General features: G+C 38.8%; 1 protein-coding gene across 18 annotated transcripts in view; it reads right to left on the minus strand.

Annotated features, from left to right (window-relative positions):
- Nucleotides 1-20,999, minus strand: part of ABI1 (abl interactor 1) — a 129,362-nt gene that overhangs the window by 84,495 nt on the left and 23,868 nt on the right. For 7 of the 18 annotated variants that reach the window (XM_070044815.1, XM_070044813.1, XM_070044810.1 and 4 more), the window contains exon 1: nucleotides 20,425-20,700. The exons of 1 other annotated variant lie outside the window; for it this stretch is intronic. In XM_070044815.1, the coding sequence (XP_069900916.1) occupies nucleotides 20,425-20,541 (117 nt within the window). In that variant the 5' untranslated portion in view covers nucleotides 20,542-20,700. Of the gene's footprint in view, nucleotides 1-20,424; nucleotides 20,703-20,999 lie in introns of those variants that run through there. 10 more of the 18 variants (XM_070044811.1, XM_060293215.2, XM_030837015.3 and 7 more) reach the window with 4 other exon arrangements.

The raw sequence follows: 20,999 nt of genomic DNA on the forward strand, positions 1-20,999 counted from the left end.
AACTCAGATAAACAGAGAGTAGAATGGTAGTTGCCAAGGGTGGTGGGGAATGGGAAAATGTTGGTGAAAGGGTACAAACTTCCAGTTATGAGATGACTAAGTTCTGGGGATCTAATGTATAGCTTGGTGACAATAATTAACAATACTGTATTATATATTTGAAAGTTGCTTTCTCCAAAAAACAAAATGGTAATTATGTGAGGTGATGGACGTATTAACTAACCCTACTGTGGTAATCGCTTGGTAATGTGTACGTGTATCAAATCACCATGTTGTATAACTTAAACTTTTACACAATATTGCATGTCAATTGCATATCAATAAAGATTGAAATTTTTAATAAATATAGTTTATCTAGAGAGTCAAAGGACCAAGAATAGCCAACACAATGCTAAATACAACTTTGAGACCGAAGTTGTACTACCCAACTTCAAGACTTACTATAAAGCTACAGTAATCAAGACAAGTGTGGTTCTGGCAAAAGGACAGACAAATAGATCAATGGAACAGAACAGAGAGGCCAGAAATAGGCCCATATAAATATAGTCAATTGATCTTCGACAAAGGAACAAAGGCAACATAACGGAGCAAGGAAAATCTTTTCAACAAATGGTGCTGGAACAACTAGAAATCCACATGCAAAAAAATGAATCTAAACAGAGATCTTACATACTTCACCACAATTATCTTAAAACAGATTACAGACCTACCCAAAATGCAAAACTATAAAACTCCTAGTTTTATAGGAGAAAATCTAGAGACCTTGGGTTGGGCGATGACTTTTCATTTATTTATTTATTGGCCACACGGCGCAGCTTGTGAGATTTTAGATCCCCAACAAGGGATCGAACCCGGGCCCTCAGCAGGAATTGAGCCACGGAGCCCTAACCACAGGACTGCCAGGGAATTCCCGAGTGATGACTTTTTAGATACAACACCAAAAGCATAATCCATGAAAAGACAGAATTGATAAACTGGACCCATTAAAGTTAAAATTTTCTGCACTGCGAAAGACACTGTCAAGAGAATGAAAAGACAAGACACAGACTGGGAGAAAATATTTGCAAAATATGCCTGATATGGGACTTCCCTGGTGGCGCAGTGGTTAAGAATCCATCTGCCAATGCAGGGGACATGGGTTCGAGTCCTGGTCTGGGAAGATCCCACAAGCTGCGGAGCAACTAAGCCCATGCGCCACAACTACTGAGCCTGCGCTCTAGAGCCTGCAAGCCACAACTACTGAGCCCACGCGCCTAGAACCCACGCTCCACCACAAGAAAAGCCACCACGATGAGAAGCCCTTGCACCGCAACGAAGAGTAGCCCCCGCTCACCACAACTTCAGAAAGCCTGCTCGCAGTAACGAAGACCCAACGCAGCCAAAAATAAATAAATAATTTTTTAAAAAACCTGGTAAAGAACTGTTATCCAAAACACACAAGGAACTCTTAATCGCAACAATAAGAAAACAGACAATCCAGTTAAAAAATGGACCAAAGACCTTACAGACATCTCATCAAAGAAGAGACACAGATAGCAAATAAGCATAGGAAAAGATACTCCACATCATGTCATCAGGGGAATGCAAATTAAAATGAATTATCACTACACACCTATTAGAATGGCCAAAATACAGAACAATGACAATACCAAATGCTGATAAAGATACGGAGCAACTAGGACTTTCATTCACTGATGATGGGAATCCAAAACTGTACAGTCAGTTTGGAGGTGAAAACTTATGTATACACAAAAACCTGTACACGAATGTTTATAGCAGTTTTTACTCATAATTGCCAAAACCTGGAAGCAACCAAGATGAACAGATAAATAAACTGTGATACATCCACACAATGGAATACTATTCAGAGCCAAAAATAAATGAGCTATCAAACCATGAAAGGACAAGGAGAAACCTTAGATGAATATTACTAACTGAAAGAAGCCAATCTGAAAAGGTTACATATTGTATGATTCCAACTATATGATCTTATTTAAAAAGCAAAGCTTAGGAGACAGTAAAAAGATCACTGGTTGCCAAGAGTCAGGAAGGAGGGAGGGATGAATAAGTGAAGCACAGAGAATTTTTAGGTCAGTGAAACTACTGTGTACTGCAGAATAATGGTGGACACATGTCATTCTACGTTTTTCAAAACAAAGAATGTACAACAACAAGAGTGAACCCTAAACTACGTAAACAAACTACAGACTCTGGGTGATAATGATGTATCAGTGTAGGTTCATCAGCTGTAACAAATGTACCATCCTGGTGGGGGATGTTGATAATGTGGGAGACTGTACATGTGTAGGGGCAGACAGTACATGGGAAGTCTCTGTGCCTTCCATTCAATTTTGCTGTGCATCTAAACCTGCTTGCAAAAAGTCAACTGGAAAAGAAAAAAGAAAGAGACAGAGAAAAAAATAAATCCATTCACCTCAGTATGTTAGCTCAAGCACAGTTTTAGTACATCAACAGTATAGTTCAGGCTGTAGAACAGGGCTCAACAACTATGACCCTCAGGCCAAATACTTACCCCCCATTTTTGCAAACAAAGTTTTATTAGAACACCTTCACAACTATTAATTCACATATCATCTATGGTTTTCTTACTACAATGGCAGAGCCGAGTAGTTGTGACAGACCACATGGCCTGCAATGCCTAAAATAATTATTATCTGGCTCTTTGGGAAAACATCTGCCCACTCCTGCTCTAGAACAGTGATTTCCAACCCTAGGTGGACATCAAAACCCCTGGTGAGCTGTTTAAAAAAAGTCCAGAGCCCTGGACCCAATCTAACCCTCACCTCCCCCCAAAAAGATTACAATTTCATTGGTCTAGGGTAGTGCCATTAGGTATTACTATATCAATACAAAAATGTGTAAAATAAAAAAGGAAAATATACAAGATAAAAATCAGGTTATCCAATAATATAAAAGATAAAGGCAAGATGTTAATACACAGACCACAGAGACCACAGAGTACTACATAATAAATCAGAGCCATAAGTTTGGCTCTGATCTCCACGAATCCACAAAGATAAAGAAACAAGAGCAGGGGCTTCCCTGGTGGCGCAGTGGTTGGGAGTCCGCCTGCCGATGCAGGGGATGCAGGTTCGTGCCCTGGTCCGGGAGGATCCCACATGCCGCGGAGCCGCTGAGCCTGCGCGTCCGGAGCCTGTGCTCCGCAACGGGAGAGGCCACAACAGTGAGAGGCCCACGTACCGGGGGGGAAAAAAAAAAAAAAAAAAGAAACAAGATCATTACATGACTTATAGTATCCATGAGGTCAAAACATCTTGGTGGAAGTAAACTTTTTTCCGAAGACTTGTGCCTGACTATAAAAAGAATGTTTTATTACAGTTCTTCTCAGCGACATAAATATGTCATTTATTCCTCTCACTTTACACCACCGTACCTCTTCACTCAAAAACGAAACAAAAACCCTGAGAGTGGCAGGGTTTTCATATAGACAGTACCATCCTACCTGCCTGCCTTTCTTTTCTCTCTCTCTCTTTTTTTTGGGGGGGGGGCGGAGGGAGGCAGGGGGAGTAGGGGGAATAAGGATGAGTGTAAGAAATGTGCAACTGAACTGGAGATAAGTGGCTCTATATTCCACAAGATATAATTAAACACTAATAATAAATCCAGTAACTCAAGCAGTCCGCAAGTTATTATACTTAGTTGATACAAAAGGGATTTATTCAGACCTATAATCCATTTCTCCTGCATTTACCCACTTACTGAATGGCTTCTGTTGATTACGCCAAATGTGTCCAGATGAAAGAACACAATATATATCAGGGCACAGCAAAAAAAAAGCACAGTGTCATCTTACCAGTGTTAAATTTAAAATGTGGTTTCTCTGTTTCCAAATGTGGGAAATACTACACTGGTTTTCTACAGTTTAATGCCAGCAGTTTGGGTATATTTTTGACTGAGACCTCATCTCCTCCACTACCCTCCCTTGCATCTGACACTATCAAAAACGAATTATGTGTAGCTCTTTCAAACTTGTCGTGGTACACATGATTTTCCTACTACCTAGATCCCTTGCCTCCCAACCTCCCCTTCCGCTTAACTCATGACTCAGAAAAACTCACTCCATGAGAAATTTAAATTTCCCTGAAACCCCCAAACATTGCACTGTTCCTTAAAATTCTCTCTGAAAGTTCCTTTTTAAAAGGGACAGTTCTCAATCCACATATAAGCCACACATATTCTGAAGGTACTTATAAAACGATTCTAAGTGTCTAAAAATCCAGCAATCTATAATACAGAAGATTACGACAGAACATCAAAATTAATGTTAGAAGGAGGAACTTGCCCCTCAGCCTCATGACACCACAGCACACAGCCAGAGAAACCTTAGAGTGCCTTTCCTCTCTCCTCCCGCTGCCCACTTCTACCCACACTGCCAGCTAACAGTCAAGTCTTATTCCTATTTTCCAACCCACTGCTCTGCCAATCAATTCAATTGTGGAGGAGTAAAAGCTGGAGTGTGCCGGAACCAACTGTGTACTAACGGCTGAAAAAGAGAAGGTCCATAGATTCACTTCTGTGACTGCAAATTACCTTCTGTGGGCATATTGGCTTTACGCTGGAGGAGAATGGCTCCAGGTGAAATAAGTCATCTTTGAGTTCTCCCTTTCCCTATCCACCATATCTCCTTCACCGAGCTTCCTGATTCTTCTTCTTGCACCTATTTCTTCCTTTTCCATCTTAACTGCAGCTATCTCAATTCAAGAACAGATATAACAGTCCTCTAACTTGTCACTCTGCATCCAGTCTGCCCCTTCACAAATCCATCCTGCACCAATGCCAGACGAATCTTCCTCATCCTCTGTGCCAAAAGTGGAAGGATACAAAACAACTTGACGGTGGTTTGGGGGAGGGGATGAACAGGCATATGGGGAGAAGGAAGGGAAACTCTAGGTTTTGCTTTTAATACAACTGAATTATTTAATCTTTTATGGGAATCTATTAATTACCTAGATGCTCTTTTAGGAAAAAAAATGCTGCTTGACATTTTTTCTTTCTGTAAGCAAAATTCTACAAACTGCCAAAACTAAAAACCTTTCAAAAGTTACAATTATTTTCTTCTATACAGAACATTTCCTCATTTAAATGTAAGTACTACAGATCAATTTTCTCTTCCCTAAATTTAAGGCTTTATAATCTTCTATCATTCAATGATTTTTACATAACTATACTGCATATAACATAGACATCACAACACCTGGAGTCTTATCATAGAGTAGGCAATTAATAACTATTCGTTGAGCATCAAACAACTAGTTGTTGAATTACTTTTAACACATCTCTACAGCCTCAAACACTCCTCCTTCTAGAAAAGAAAAGTAAGTAGTCACAGCCCATCACAATGATTCCAGGCACTAGAGTTTAGATAATTCACGACCACTCGCTACCATCACCTCAAGATCAGCCTCCCACCAGCTCCTCTTAAGCTCCTTCCAATCCATACATACTCCAGCCTCCTTCCAATCTGTTCTCCACTCTGAACACAAGTAATCTTTATTTTTATTTTTTTAAAAGGGCTTCAAATGCTTGCCTTTTTATTTATTTATTTATTTTTGGCTGTGTTGGGTCTTCATTTCTGTGCGAGGGCTTTCTCTAGTTGTGGCAAGCAGGGGCCACTCTTCATCGCGGTGCGCAGGCCTCTCACTATTGCAGCCCCTCTTGTTGCGGAGCACAGGCTCCAGACGCGCAGGCTCAGTAGTTGTGGCTCACGGGCCTAGTTGCTCCGCGGCATGTGGGATCTTCCCAGACCAGGGCTCAGACCCGTGTCCCCTGAATTAGCAGGCAGATTCTCAACCACTGCGCCACCAGGGAAGCCCAAAACACAAGTAATCTTTAAAAAGTAAACATGATAATGTCATACCATTGCTTAAAATTTTCCACGTCTTCGCATCAGCCTCAGAAAAAAGACCAACATCCTTAACATAGCCTATAAAAAACTTATTTGATCTGGTCCCTAAGTCCCCACAGATCACTTTCCCCTCTTTGCTCACTATACTCTAAAGCACACAGGTTTATAACTTGTTCAAAATCATTCTGCTCATAGAGAACGGACGTATGGACACGGGGAGGAAGGGAAGGCTGGGACGAACTGAGAGAGTAGCACTGACATATATACCCTACCATATGTAAAATAAATAGCTAGTGGGAAGCTGCTGTATAGCACAGGGAGATCATGTCAGTGCTTTGTGATGACCTAGAGGGGTGGGATGCGGAGGGTGGGAGGGAGGCTCAAGAGGGAGGAGATACATGTATACATATAGCTGATTCACTTTGCTGTACAGTGGAAACTAACACAAGATTGTAAAGTAATTATAATCCAATAAAGATGCAAAAAAAAAATAATAATAATTCTGTTTTCCCTCACCTTTGGGCCTGTATACATAATGTTCCTGTTCCCTCTGGTAAGGACACTGTTGTTCCTTCCCTCAAAATTTCTTGGTTAACTATATTAAATTTGGTTAATTATATTCACCCTTCAGATCTCAATCCCAACATTACTTCTTTGATATGCCAGGCTGGGTGGGAGCAGCTGACATACACTCTCATGTCGACATGTGCTTCCCTAGACAAAATTTATTACAGGATGTGATTTATTTGATTAGCGAGGGAGGCAGAGATTTTATCTTAAGGGCAACCATTACATCTGATTCACAAAATATACTTAGGCACATGATAGTCAAAAACTGCTGAATAACTGAATAAGTGACTAACTAATATATTCTGTCACACAGTGAAGTATGCTACATATAATTACACATATTTCACTTTATTGGGCATTCCTATGGTTCCAACTTGGGAACCCATAAAAATTTGCCAGTTTTCTTTAGGATCTTTATGGCATTCTCTGATTATTCTGAAAGAATGGGAGTATCGCCAGTTTGTCTCCCCACTATTCATAATAAAGTCTAAATATGATTGAATATTAATTTTAATGAAATGTGGAGGTGAAAAAGAAAAAAAGATTTCACAACCTTTTTGAAAGGGAAATGGTTTAAAAGAGAAGTGGATTAATCCAAAGCTTTTTTCATGAAAAGCATAAAAATTAATAACAGAAGAGGGAAAATGTCAGAGAAACAGCTGAAACAAAAAACATATTCTCCATTTTTTTGTCTTTTTCTACTACTTTAGTTGGGTCATTTTTATTTTTTTTGAGACAAATACTTTAGTACAGAAAAGGAAGATATGTACCATAGGTAATATCAACAACAGATTTCTTCAAATCTAATTTGGAACATACTCAAATTAGAAATAAACTAAATGATTAAGATAAACACTTTAAAATTAGTGTTTCATACTGCTTCATAAAAATCATATAATTTAAACAACTTCCTACTAATCAAATAAATTTATTCAAACAAATTACCAAACTTTTGGCATGGGTAAAATTTGGAGAAAACAGATATATGAAACTAATACTATTTCAAAATTAGTGCTGAAAGGTGAAATATACAGAGCAATAATAAGACCCATAATATAAGAAACTATCCAAAATGATTAACATAGTATATGCTGTACTAAGAGAATTCCTACACAAGGAACTTTAAATTTTTTATGAGGTATTTACACAAGCTTTTAGTCAGAGATGCGCACTACAGATAGTGCTATACAAAGATATTTAAAATTCAGAGTCCCACTATTACCATAAATGGAAGACATTAAGTCTACTAAACCAATCATCTATACCAAAGTTTCTCCAAGTGTGGTCTGCGGACTACTGAGGATCTCTCACACCCTTTCTGGACGTTCACAAGGTCAAAACTATTTTCATAATAATACTAATGCTATTTGCCTTCTCTTCTGGCAAGATGCCTTTTAACATTCTGTGTGACAAAATGAAAAGTATATATAAAGTAATTCTGCATTCTAAGTACAATAGGAAAAAGCACTTGTGCAATTTAGTTGCAAGCTGAATAAGCCATTTTTCCATGGAACTTCAAAAAACAACTGACAAACTGTGGTTAATCAGATAGGATATTTGGCAGACATTTTCCTAAAAATGAACGAAGTGAGCCTATCATTTCAAGGAAAATAACTGGCAATATTTGTTGCCAACAGTAAAATTCGAGCTTTCAAGTAAAAAATAGAATTTTGGAAACCTTTCATCCACCAGTGTGAGCTTGGAAGCTTTTCAATACTTAAAGACTCATAAGATCTGTAGTGATATTAATGAATGTGATTTTTTTCATATCGTATAATGAAATGTGTCAACATTCAGAAGGATCCACATAACTAAGTGAACAAATACTTTCCATCCAAATGACCCATGCAATGATTTTTAATGTACTGGAGTATAAAATGTTCATTGATATGGTTTCAGAGTCCACAGAGCAATCAACCTTTAAGAACTACTATCTGCTGAGTTTTGATACAATATCGAAGAAAATTATCCATAATTCTATGCACAGGCTATTAAAATACTCCTTCCTTTCTAACTACATAACTGTATGAAGCCAGATTTTCTCACATAGTTCAACCGAAATAAAATATCACAACAGGCTGAATGCAGAAGTGTCTTCTAGCTGTCCTCTAGCCAGTCACTAAAGAGATGTGCAGTAATATAAAACAATGCCACTCTTCTCATTAAACTTTTTTTGTTTGGGAAACCTGTGGATATTTTTCAGAAAATTATTATTTACATTATTTATCTTAAAACCCATTACATGTTATTTTAAATGAATTAATAAACATTTTAAACTTCTCCATTTTAACTTTTGATACAGTAAATACTGATAGATATAACCACCTAAAGGAAAGTTCTCTAGGATCCTTGATATTTTTTGAGCGTATAAAGGAGTGCTGAGACCGTAAGTTTCAGTACTGTTGATCTATACAGTGAAAGAATAAAGACAAAGATGTCTAATTTAACACAATCTCACTTATATTTTCTCTCTTCAGCAAGACTGAAAAAGTGATTTTAATAAAAAGATTTTAAGAATGTTTAAGAGGAATCACAGTTCATAACAATCTGAATTAAACCACTTCCTGAACAACCTATTTATTCAGTATCTTGATACCTTAATTATGACAAAGTAAACATTTAAACATAACATTTGTTAACAACGAAATAGAAGGAATAAGTGTAAGTAAATTGGCGATTTTTTTTTTAGAGGAAATTGAAGGACTAACTCAGAAACAAACTAATGAAAAACATCAGAACTATAGGGCTAAAAGTTAGAGACAAACTCTACTAAAAACCATCAGAATTGTAACTTTAGACATAATCTAGTTCAAACTCGCCCTTTTTTAGAAGATAAAATAAAAGAGTTAAAGGCTGGTTAAAATACAACTAATTCGTTATAGAACTGAGGACCAGAACTAAGCTTCCAGACTCCTTAAACAGTTCATGTAAACTTTGGAGAGCTTATGTGCCTGGCACTTGGAGATATGGGAATAAACAAGACAAACGTGGTAAACCTGCTTTCTTGTAGATCAGCATCAAGTGTCAAACATATGTAATGAGCACCACAGAGGAAACATACAGGATTCTATGAGAGCATTTAATAGGGTATAAATTGACTTTGTAGGACAGGGAAGAGGTGTTTAAGAAAGAAACCTTATTGCTGTCATCCACCAACATCCTCATTACTCCCCTCCTTCGCTAAGGACTCACTAATTCATCACTGTTCCTATCATATTCTTAGTGATGTCAACATTCACTCAGATAATCCACCCAAAACTCTTGTCTCTCAGTCATTTGACTTCCTGAATTAAAACAATTTTTTCTTCCATTTTTTCTTCATCACTGTCAAAACCTCCCATGGTCATCACTAGTAATTACACCATTTCCAAAAATCTAGATTTTAAAAATCCCACATTCTAAACACCCAACTTCTATCTCTGCAGTTTACTCTAGTACCTCGATTCCAACTATCCTTACATTTCACAGGACTTCCCACGTATTAATTGTCCCAGTTTTTCACTGTCTTTGCAGCAACTAAGATGTGCTGCGAGTATAAAACACAATCAGATTCCAAAGATTTAGTACTTTAAAAAGAATGTAAAATATCTCATTAACAAACTATTTTTTAATATAAATTTTTAAATTTTGGCCGTGTTGGGTCTTCGCTGCCGTGCATGGGCTTTCTCTAGTTGCGGTGAGCAAGGGCTACTCTTCGATGCAGTGCTCAGGCTTCTCATTGCAGTGGCTTCTCTTGTTGCAGAGCACGGGCTCTAGGTGCACGGGCTTCAGTAGTTGTGGCATGTGGGCTCAGTAGTTGTGGCTCACGGGCTCTAGAGTGCAGGCTCAGTAGTTGTGGCGCACGGGCTTAGTTGCTCTGCGGCATGTGGGATCTTCCACGACCAGGGCTCAAACCCGTGTCCCCTGCATTGGCAGGCAGATTCTTAACCAGGGAAGTCCCTAACAAACTATTTATGTTGATAACTTATTGAAATAATTATATTCTGGATGCACTGGGTTAAATAAAATGTTATTAAAATTAATTTCAACCTATTTCTTCCTACTTTTTAAATGTGGTTTTTAGAAAAATTTTAACTTAGATATGTGGCTCACATTATATTTCTATCTGTGGTACCTAGGATAGTACCTGACACTTAGTAGGTACTCAAAGGATTTTGATCAAATGAAGAATGAATGAATGAATATAGTAATTTTTCATCTGAACTATAAGACCTGACAAATGAATAATATTCAGACCAAGAGGAACAAGTTTTCTAGTCAGATAACATTTGCAAAGGCAAAAAAACGAAATTTCAAAAACTGAAAGGCCAATATGACTGACTGGTTAAGACGAGGGTAATGGGATGAATGCAGTAAGACTAGAAAGACAGGAGCTATGCTACATATGGCCTAATAGGCCTCGCTGTGAAACTGCATATTTATGAGGAATCACTGACTAACTTTTAAGCAGGGAAGTGACATGATCAGATTTCCATTTTGAAAGTGACATTCAAGTGGCACAGTGTGGATAATAGCAAGGTGATCAGAGGGGGTACGTGGTGATGAGAAGACAGAAGCTACAGCAGTTGTATAAGCTTTACACTAGGAGATGGAATAGACAGATTTAAGAAGAAGATTCAACAGGACCTGGTACAGATGAATCAGTAGTGGTAGTTGGGGAAGGAGGTGCCAGGAAAGAATAATGGAGGAGCCAAGAACGATGCCCGGGTTTCGGGTGCGTGAGTCAGCGGAAAGTAAGTAGTAGGAGAGACTGGGGAAAGGGGATGAGTTCAGTTTCTGTAAGTCTGAGGTACCTGTGACTCAAACAAGCAGATATATGGATTGAAATTGCAGTGGAAGAGAGATCATTCAGATGGGAATAACTAAAACAGCCTAAGGGGGTAGGTGTAGAAAGGAGCTCATACAAAGTCACTGTAATATTTCAAGGTAAGGGAGAACAAAGGGCCAGACGGTAACAGGAAAAAGTAGAAAAGAATGTCATCACAGAAGCCAAAGAATTAGCTTTAAAAAAAAAAAAAAAAAAAAAAGAGGGAATGGTCAATTGTGTGAAGTGATGCTGAGAAAACAAGCAAGAAAAGAACTAAACACTGATCAAGAAGCTTGAGATGTTTCAATTCTGGCTGCACAAAATCAGTAAGGAGAGAAGAAATAAAGATATGAGAAGTGTAAGTTTTCTAAAAAGGCAAGCAAGGATGGGACCCAGAGCAAAGATAAGGACTGACCTTAGCTAGGAGGAAGCACACCTCTCCTCCATTACAAGAAGGAAGCAGAATAGGACGAATGAGGACACCAGTAGGCTTGGAAATGTAGTGGTAAGAAAGTATATGTCTTATACAATGAGGTCTATTTTCTCTATGAAATAAAAGATGAGAAAGGAAAGAGATTTTAAAAGGGAAGAGAAAATTTAAAACAGTTTATGGTGTAAAATGACGTGGAAGGACTTCCCTGGTGGCGCAGTGGTTAAAAATCTGCCTGCCAGGGCTTCCCTGGTGGTGCAGTGGTTGAGAATCTGCCTGCCAATGCAGGGGACACGGGTTCAAGCCCTGGTCTGGGAAGATCCCACATGCCGCGGAGCAACTGGGTCCGTGAGCCACACTACTGTGCCTACGCTCTAGAGCCCACAAGCCACAACTACTGAGCCCACGTGCCACAACTACTGAAGCCTGTGTACCTAGAGCCCGTGCCCACAACAAGAGCAGCCATCACAATGAGAAGCCTGCACACCCCAAAGAGTAGTAGCCATTGCTCTCCACAACTAGAGAAAAGCCAGCGCACAGCAACGAAAACCCAATGCAGCCAAAAAATAAATTAATTAACTAACTTAAATTAAATGACGTGGAAAAAGAAAGTGGGATTGCTGGGCTATACTGAGGCCTCACTTTTGAGTGGTAACCATGATTTTTAAATGGCACTAATCAACCCTTTCCACTACACTGCCTTCTAAAAGTGTTTGTTACTACAAGTCTTAGGTTGCCAGTATTTGAACTAAGTATCTTTTTCCATATGCTGCATTACATACCTTTCTGGTGTTTAAGTAGAGGGCATTAATTCCCCATGGCCCAAATAAAAAGGGTTCCACAAAGTACCACACTTGCCTTTCAAGAAAATGAAAATAAAATTTACCAAACCCAATTTTATCACACCATGTAGAAATTACTAACAGTAATTAAACATAAAGTCAGGAAACAAACTAAAGGTAAATTAAATTTTTTCAGTAATACACTTTTTCATTAACAGTATTTTTGTTTCCTTTAAGTTTCAAGGAGATAAATAATAAAGTTTTGCTCCAATCAAAAGCAGTTGAGAATATCCAACTGCACATCTTACGTACTATGCTTCATTTAAGGTCTAAATAAGAATATAATTCACATTTGAATTAATAATTAGATAATCTCACAGAAGTGTTAGAATTTTTTAATTTTAAAGTATACTATGACTGAAATACTTTCTGCCTTATTATCAGCAATATGAGTTTACCAATTGTACAATATAAAGTTTAGATATATTCGTTGAAAGCTGTATATGTGAGTGATATTACAAGGAACTTGTCCTGTCTAAGCTATACATATTTCTAAAAAGTTTAAAATTCGTGCAATTACCGTATTTGATATTACTTTGGTAATCAGGGGGAAAATTAACTTTACATATAAAGTGGAAAATTAGGCTCCAAGCCTTAATCCACACTGAAGTTCTGAGTGTATGTTCATGCCTGGAATTCCTTCTTAACACTGCAGTACAATGGTAGAAATTCAAAATTATCTACGTGCAAAATTAGGTAATTAGGTATTTCACAACAAAATACCACTATGAAGGACTCCTAGGTGTATATATGGAAAAGAACTGAAAACAGGCACTCAAATACTGTACATGAATATTCATAGCAATACTATTCACAACAGCGAAAAGGTAGAAACAACCCAAATGTCCATCAAAGGATGAATGAATAAACAAAATGTGGTATAATATACATACACTAGAACATTACTAAGCCATAAAGAGGAATACAGTACTAATACATGCTACCAAGTGAATGAACCTTGAAAACATTACGCTTTATATAAGTGAAAGAGACACAAAAGGCCACATATTGTATAATTCCATTCATATGAAATATATAGAATAGGTAAATTCATAGAAACAAGGCAAACTGATGGATGCCAGGTGCCGGGGGGTTGGGATGGGGACAAACTGCTTAACAGGTATGGGCTTTCCCGAGGAGTGATGAAAATGTTTTAGAATACATCGAGGCGGTGGTTGCAGAACACTGTGAATGCACTAAATACCACTGAACTGTATGCTTCAAAATGGTTGGTTTTATATTATATGACTTACAGCTCAATTTTTTAAATTCCATTATGAAGCATATAATATAGCTATATTCTAATCAACCTATGGCAGGAATTACTAACAAAATGGTTTGTAAACTTAAAATACATTAACTATTTTAAAGCTCTCTACTCCTTATTGTCATAAATAAATCATAATAACATTCATTATCTTTTCCCCCACATATAGAAATTGTGCAATGGATTTAAATAAGCCTTTTATCTTTTAGAGACACGTACTAAAATATTTATGGATGAAATGATACATCAAAGATGGACTTTACAATAATGACAGACAGACAGGAGAGGATTACAGATGAAAGGAAACTGGCCATGAGTTGGTAATTGTTAAAGCTGGATGTTGAACACGTCGGGGTTCATTATGCCATTCTCTCCACATCTGAGTATATGAGTTTTTAATTACTGTGCTAAAAATTAGTAAAATAAGACTTTAAATGGTTTCCTTATACTTTAAGCTATACCTGAGATGGTACTACCAATATTCTTTAGTTGATATAAATCACAATTCCACAAACATCTGCTGAACTTGCTAAGCACAGATGCATATCAAAATTAGAATCTGATAACAAATAAATATTATCTTCCTTAGGATGTTTTGTTTTGCTTCCAGATTTTTTTCACAAATACTAGTTCACTACCAACTATTTCTCAGAAAATTTCATTTTGTAAATGAAGAAAATTAGTAAATTAGTTAGTTAAGTGTACCTATTTGGGTTGACACAGAGTGGTAATACTAAAAAACTTCAAGTCTCCTTTCTATGGAATTAATGTTTACAGTTAAAATCATCAGGTTAGCTATCTCCTTTAAAAACAAAATCCAGTAACTGACATTTTCCAAAATCAAACAATTGCCATTTTCTCAATATCATACTTTTTTAAAAAATCCCTTATTTTTTAGGATGGCGTCTTATTAAATAAATATTAAGGTCTAAAACATTTGTAGCCCCAGGGTTTGACTATTATTCTTCAAAAGTCAAACCATAACTTCAGTAAAAATTACAATCAACACAAAAAGACATTAGAAAAAATATATAGCTCCCCCCAAATTCAAACTTTTTAAATGCTCCAAAATTACCTTTCAACTTTTACCTTACTTTTCTTACAAACACTATTTTCATGGAATTACGTCTACACAATCTCCTAATGTCTGACTCAAACTCTTGTCCCAATATTAGCACTCTTCTTCTCTGGCTAATACATTCTTGCCTATTAACTCACAAATTTCTAATTCCTAGGACATAATTTAACTGAAGATACAGTTATTCTAAATGGCCACAGAGGGACTTTCCTGGCTATCCAGTGGTTAAGATTCCGAGCTTCCACTGCAGGGGGGATCCCTGGTCAGGGAACTAAGATTCCCACACGCCTCACAGCGCGGCCAATAAATAAATAAATGGTCATAGATCAGAATCCAAATTGCCCAAATACCTCTTTTCTACCTCAAGGAGTATTAGTATTCTTCAGCTATCAGAACCAACTGGAGAAAGCAGAAGCACATAAGAGGAATGAGAAAAGTGTTCTTATCCTAAGGGATTATTTCAACAATTTTCTTTAAAAAACCCTCTTCTAAAGATACAAACCTACTAAAACTGAGGATCTAAACACACCAGAACTAGATCACGGTACCACACGTAAAGTTCTTATTATATTATAGTTACAAAAGGAAAAAAAGAGAGATGAATGGACTTTCATTAAGACCTAATATGCAAGGTCAGATTCTGCCTGTTTGACAGCAGCGTTAATGTTTAATTAATGTTATGACATGATATAGGTCAATCTAACAATTAACTGAGGATTTTTCATAAAATTATCTAAAATCCCATTTTATTGTGTTTATTGAGATATGACTGACATATAACACCATATTAGTTTCAGGTGTACAATATAATAATTCACTATTTTTATATACAGCAAAATGGTCACCACAATAAGTCCAGTTAACATTCATCACCACACAAATTAAAAATTTTTTTTTTCTTTCTTGTGGTGAGAACTTTTTAGATATACTCTAGTAGCAATTATACAATACAGTATTATTAACTAGAGTTACCATGTTGTACATTACTAAAACCCTGTTTAATTCATTTAGATTTCCAACCTATATCTCTAATTTTGCTAGCCACTGTTTTACTCAAACTTCCAAGTGCAAGTAAGATTTCTACCATTTCCAATCTGTCCTAATCTCAGCAAGCACTTTGACATCTTTACCTGAACATAGTTTGTGTGGAAATCAGAACTACCCAAAATATTTCAAGACATTTTTTTGTTTTGCTAACTTCTACTAATTCTTCTACAAATTTCCTTATCACAATTGCAAAGCTGATTCAGAACAGAAAAAAAATAAAAGGCAAAGATGCACAAGAGAAGAGGATCCACTGAGCTCAGTGAAAAACTAGGCTATGATTCCTGTAATTCAATACTTCAAGTGCCAAAGTTACCATCTTTTGTGATTGGGCAAGTCCCCAAATTACAAACACACCTGTTCTTGTATTACAACTTGGAACGCAGAGGAAACAACAGTAAAACAGTTGTTAGTTTACCAGACATGACCCATCAGAATCTATTCCATGACATTTCTGAACTACTCTGAGTTCTAGACTCATTCACATCTGGAGACAGTGTGATATGGAAAGAGCATAGCCTTTGGAGCCTGTCAAGAGTTAGGGAGAAATCCTGACTGCCAATCCCTAAATGTGTGATCAAACAAAAATTCATTTAACTTTTCCAAGTCCCAATTTCCCCATCTGGAAGAGAATACTGCCTATCACAGAGAGTTTTTGTAAGGATTAAAGGTAATACAAATCAACCAGCACAGACTGTGAAAGAGTAGGTACTCAATAAGTAGAAGCAAGTTACTCTTCCCTTTTCTATTACCCTTTTCATACATTTCTTTTTATCCACTTAGGATACAGAATCAGAAAATCTGGGTTTGATTCTAGGCACCATCTCATACAAGATATGGAACTTTAGGCTAGGTATTCAACGTCTCTGAACCTCAGATTGCTCATTTGTTTAAAAAAAAGAAAGAAAGAAAAAATGATCATAATTATTGTAATACTTAAGTGACATTAGTTTATAAACTGGAATAAACTGTAAAGTACCAAAAATGTCAGCTTTTACCTACTCTAAAGTGCTCCCCCTCAAAAAATTATCTGCCTTCCAAGATCACATGGGTATAATGAGCAAATGAATATAAACTGACGTCATGGGTGGAGGAAATCAAGCTAAATTAAGTAGCTCACTGATGACATCCCCTTCATCTTCCCAGACTTTAGTATATACTTGTTAACCCAAACAAGCCCCTGTTGGCGGAATTCCGGGGAAAAAATTAAATTAAAAAGTTAAGCTGGGCTTCCCTGGTGGCGCAGTGGTTGGAAGTCCCCCTGCCGATGTAGGGGACACGGGTTCGTGCCCCGGTCCGGGAAGATCCCACATGCCACAGAGCAGCTAGGCCCGTGAGCCATGGACGCTGAGCCTGCGCATCCGGAGCGTGTGCTCCACAACGGGAGAGGCCAAAACAGTGAGAGGCCCGCGTACCGCAAAAAGAATTAATTAATTAATTAATTAATTAATTTTTAAAAAGTTAAGCTGTAAGGGAGACTTTTCTGTCCTTACCCTATCTATGCTGAGAAACCTTTCGTAACCAGTTTCTACTCCTTTTCACTTAGATCTCTGCCCTATTCCTCAAAATAATCCCCATGACAAAGGCAGTATGGACCCTAAAGTAGAGCAAAGAGAACCGGCCAGATGAACAAACAACTCTTCAAGTTGAAGAGTGACTGTCCTTGACACAATCCACCAGAAAATTCAAACTAAAGGTGGGAAAAGGCAAAGATTTTTCTTTATGTCTATATAAATGTTTATATAAAGTACACTCTCTGCTTTGAATGTTATTTTCCCATAAGAATTTCAAAAACCCTGTCCTTTTTAAGATAGTGGACTCTTATGAGAAGTTTTGCTATTAATAATACAATTTAATAATTAAAGTCAACAAGACCAAAAGAGCTAATAAAGTGCTCAAGGACTCAATTGCACTACAGCCAAAAGAACTTGCCAGCTAAACACCTTACCTGAGCTGTACTTCCGAACTGTAGGAAAACAACAAAATGAAAAGTAAATTCTCAGGATAAAAATCACTCAGGCAATAATTTAACTCACCGTGGGTATAAAAAAATTCACAAAACACAAGTGACCATATACCTTCCCCAAGAGAAGGTATGTTTACATAGGGTGTTAGCCCTTATCCAATCGGTCAACGAAGGGATACAGAGAGATCTCAAAAGACATCTAAATGGATATTTCTAGTACTATGTGTTCCTTCTTCACAGCACCACAGCACATCACAAAATCAGCTACCATCTTCTGAGCCTGTCAGAGCGTGACCCTGTCTGAGCCTCCTGGGAAGGGAGCTAGTGGCCAGCTTCATGCAGCCCAAAGTTTAAAAGCTATTACAGTGCTATGTGTGAATTTCATTCTCCCCCCCCCTCCCCAGTATTTCTAAATATCTCACTGGTGTCAAGTTTAGGACCACCAAAAAAACTTGGGGCCAGTGACAGTGGATCTTGGCATCATGGTACTAACATGCTTAAAAGACTATGTGAGAAATAACATGATTTATTTTATTAGGGATATAATGAAATTTTAAAGTGCTTCAAAATTACGGTGGCAAGAGGAGAAAAGAAAAGGGTCAGGGGAAAAAAAAATGTACAGCACACAACTACCTGAAAAAGAAATAGCCAAAAGACAGGTTAAAACACGTTTGCATTGGCAAACACGTAGCAGTTAACACACCATATATTTGTCAGATTTCCCAACATGCAAAACGAAAAGAAGCCACCCCTTTATGAAGTGCCTATCTGTTGACTTCTACAAAGAAATGACTTTTCTAGAAAGGGGGAAATTTAACTTCCTGTGCTCTCCCTCTGACTTTCAAAATCTTTAAAACCTTCAGCAAACTGAGATTCACTTCAATTTTAAAGTTCTTCATGTGAAGATGAATAAAACATGTTTATTTTTAATATCGATAACCTACAGAAAATTTTTCTGCTCGAAAACTATATCCACATTTCTACTAGATTTTAGAATATTTTTTTAAAAGCTAAATATAAAGTTTGCAAAAACAAGTAATACAGTAGATGTGGCAGGCATTCAACAAGTTTATCAGTGGAATTCCTAAAGTAAAAGCTTGAAAAAATTTGTGAGATGAACTCCTAGTAGTGCTACTGAAGATACAATGTTACTAATATGGAAATTGAGAAACATTCAAAATATTCTGAAAACAGTATCTCCTTCTAAAAATAGAGGAAAAGCATCTGCCAACACAGAAACCACTGGTTCTTAAAAATGATAATCACGTGGGATGCATTGCTATAAATACTTTAGTTCTGAACTGCAATAACCCCAGCCTCTGAAACCACGTTTTGGTCATGCCTTACCACTAACAAGCGAATTTTTGGTGCCATTACATTGATATAAAGGACTCTGCTACTTTTATTTGCTTCTACTGCAAACTGTTAGTTTATGCAGTTAAAGATCTACACACCAAACTACCACACAACATAATTCACTTTCAATCATTAAAATAAAAGCAAACAACCGACTATCTGCCATAGATAAGGTCCCAAGAATTTTCTAATAAATTTAGAATGACATATTTGACGTTCTGGTTCTAGTTCGGGGATTCATTCTCTACAGGTACTGTAAAGAGAGAAACCTCAGGAAAAAAGCAACCGGCGATTACACCATTCTATTTTAAGTTAAGTTACTTAAGAAGCCAACAGTTCAAGAACTTTTGGGGAAGAGAGAGTATTGAAGCCATTTTTCCAAGCAGTTAAGGATAATTTGTGCTTTACACAAACGACCGCCCTAACAACCTCTAGAATATATTACGGTGGGGGCGGAAGTGAAAATGATGAGACGCGGGGGAGAAAACCCGACTTGAAAACGGACAGGCGGGCAGATTTACAAACCTTCAATTAACGGAATTCGGAGATTTAACTTCTCTTCTACGCCCTCCCTCGCTCCCCACCCGCTTCCTCCTCTCCTCGGGGGAGGTCTGTGTGATGTGACTCACGACAAATTTTAAAAATAAATAAATAAATAAAAGACACACCCTCTGGGCTGAACTGACATACTCTCGCCCCCACCCACCCTCCCCCGACGCACCCCCCGCTTCTCCTCTCGCTCCTGCCGCTCCTCCCCAAGCCTCGTCCCAGCCCTCTGCTCTCCGCTCGCTCGCCCGGTCCGAGACCCTCGGCCGGCGGAGAGGTGGCGGGGGGCTCCGGGACGGAAGGCCAGCGGGTGGAGGGCGGCCGGGGGGCAGCGCGCTCGGGGGGCCGAGCCCGCGGGGAGGCGGACGGCAGGGGGGCGCCGGACCGCGGCGGCCGCTGCTCCGGGCTCCCTCGCCCATTTTCTCTCTCCGCTTCTATGGGTTTCAACCACCACGGCCACTTCCTGTATTGCAGCTCGGCCACCCGCTCTCTCCCCGACTGGGGCTGGGGTTGGGGCTGCCGCTGAGGTTAGCCAGTTCCCCACCCCGCCCAGTGGGCTAGTCACTCGGGCGGCCGGCGGCGGGTCCTCGGCCCGGCCGGCAGCGCCCGCCCGCGCGCCCGCGCTCCTCACCTGTATGTAGTTGTTTTCACAGTAGTCCGCCACCCGGGTCAGATTCTGATAACTCTCTATCAGCGCCCTCTTGCCAGACGGGATCTCCTCCTCTAGTAACATCTGCAGCTCTGCCATTTTTCACCCCTCTGCATCGCTTCCTCTCGCGTTAAAGAGACAGAGGCTGCAAGGTCCGCGGAGGTTTCGAGCACCTCACAGCCCGGATACAAACCGCCTGCCCGCCCTCCCGCCTGGTATTGTGGGACGGCACCTCCTCCTCGCTCTCCTCACGCTCTCCACCCGCCTCCACCCACTTCTCGCAGCCTCCCCAAGCTCGTTTTCTCGCGAGCCTTCCTGTCTTTCCCTCCCCCTTCCCGCAACCACGGGCTTTTTTTCCCCCCCTTTGGCATGGCCTTCTGGGAATTGTAGTCTCTCGCTGGCTTGGCCGCCCATCGAAAGCGCATGCGTCCAGGGAACCTCAGAAAAAGACCCGGGAGGAGAGCAATTAAAGAACTTGGAACAAGGGTGGTGGTTTAAATCCCGAGTTTCTTGACAGCTCCGGGAGATGGCGCCACAGGGTGATTCTAGAGAATGAA

The sequence above is a fragment of the Globicephala melas genome, chromosome 2 (genome assembly GCF_963455315.2).
Source record: "Globicephala melas chromosome 2, mGloMel1.2, whole genome shotgun sequence".
Lineage (NCBI taxonomy): Eukaryota > Metazoa > Chordata > Mammalia > Artiodactyla > Delphinidae > Globicephala > Globicephala melas.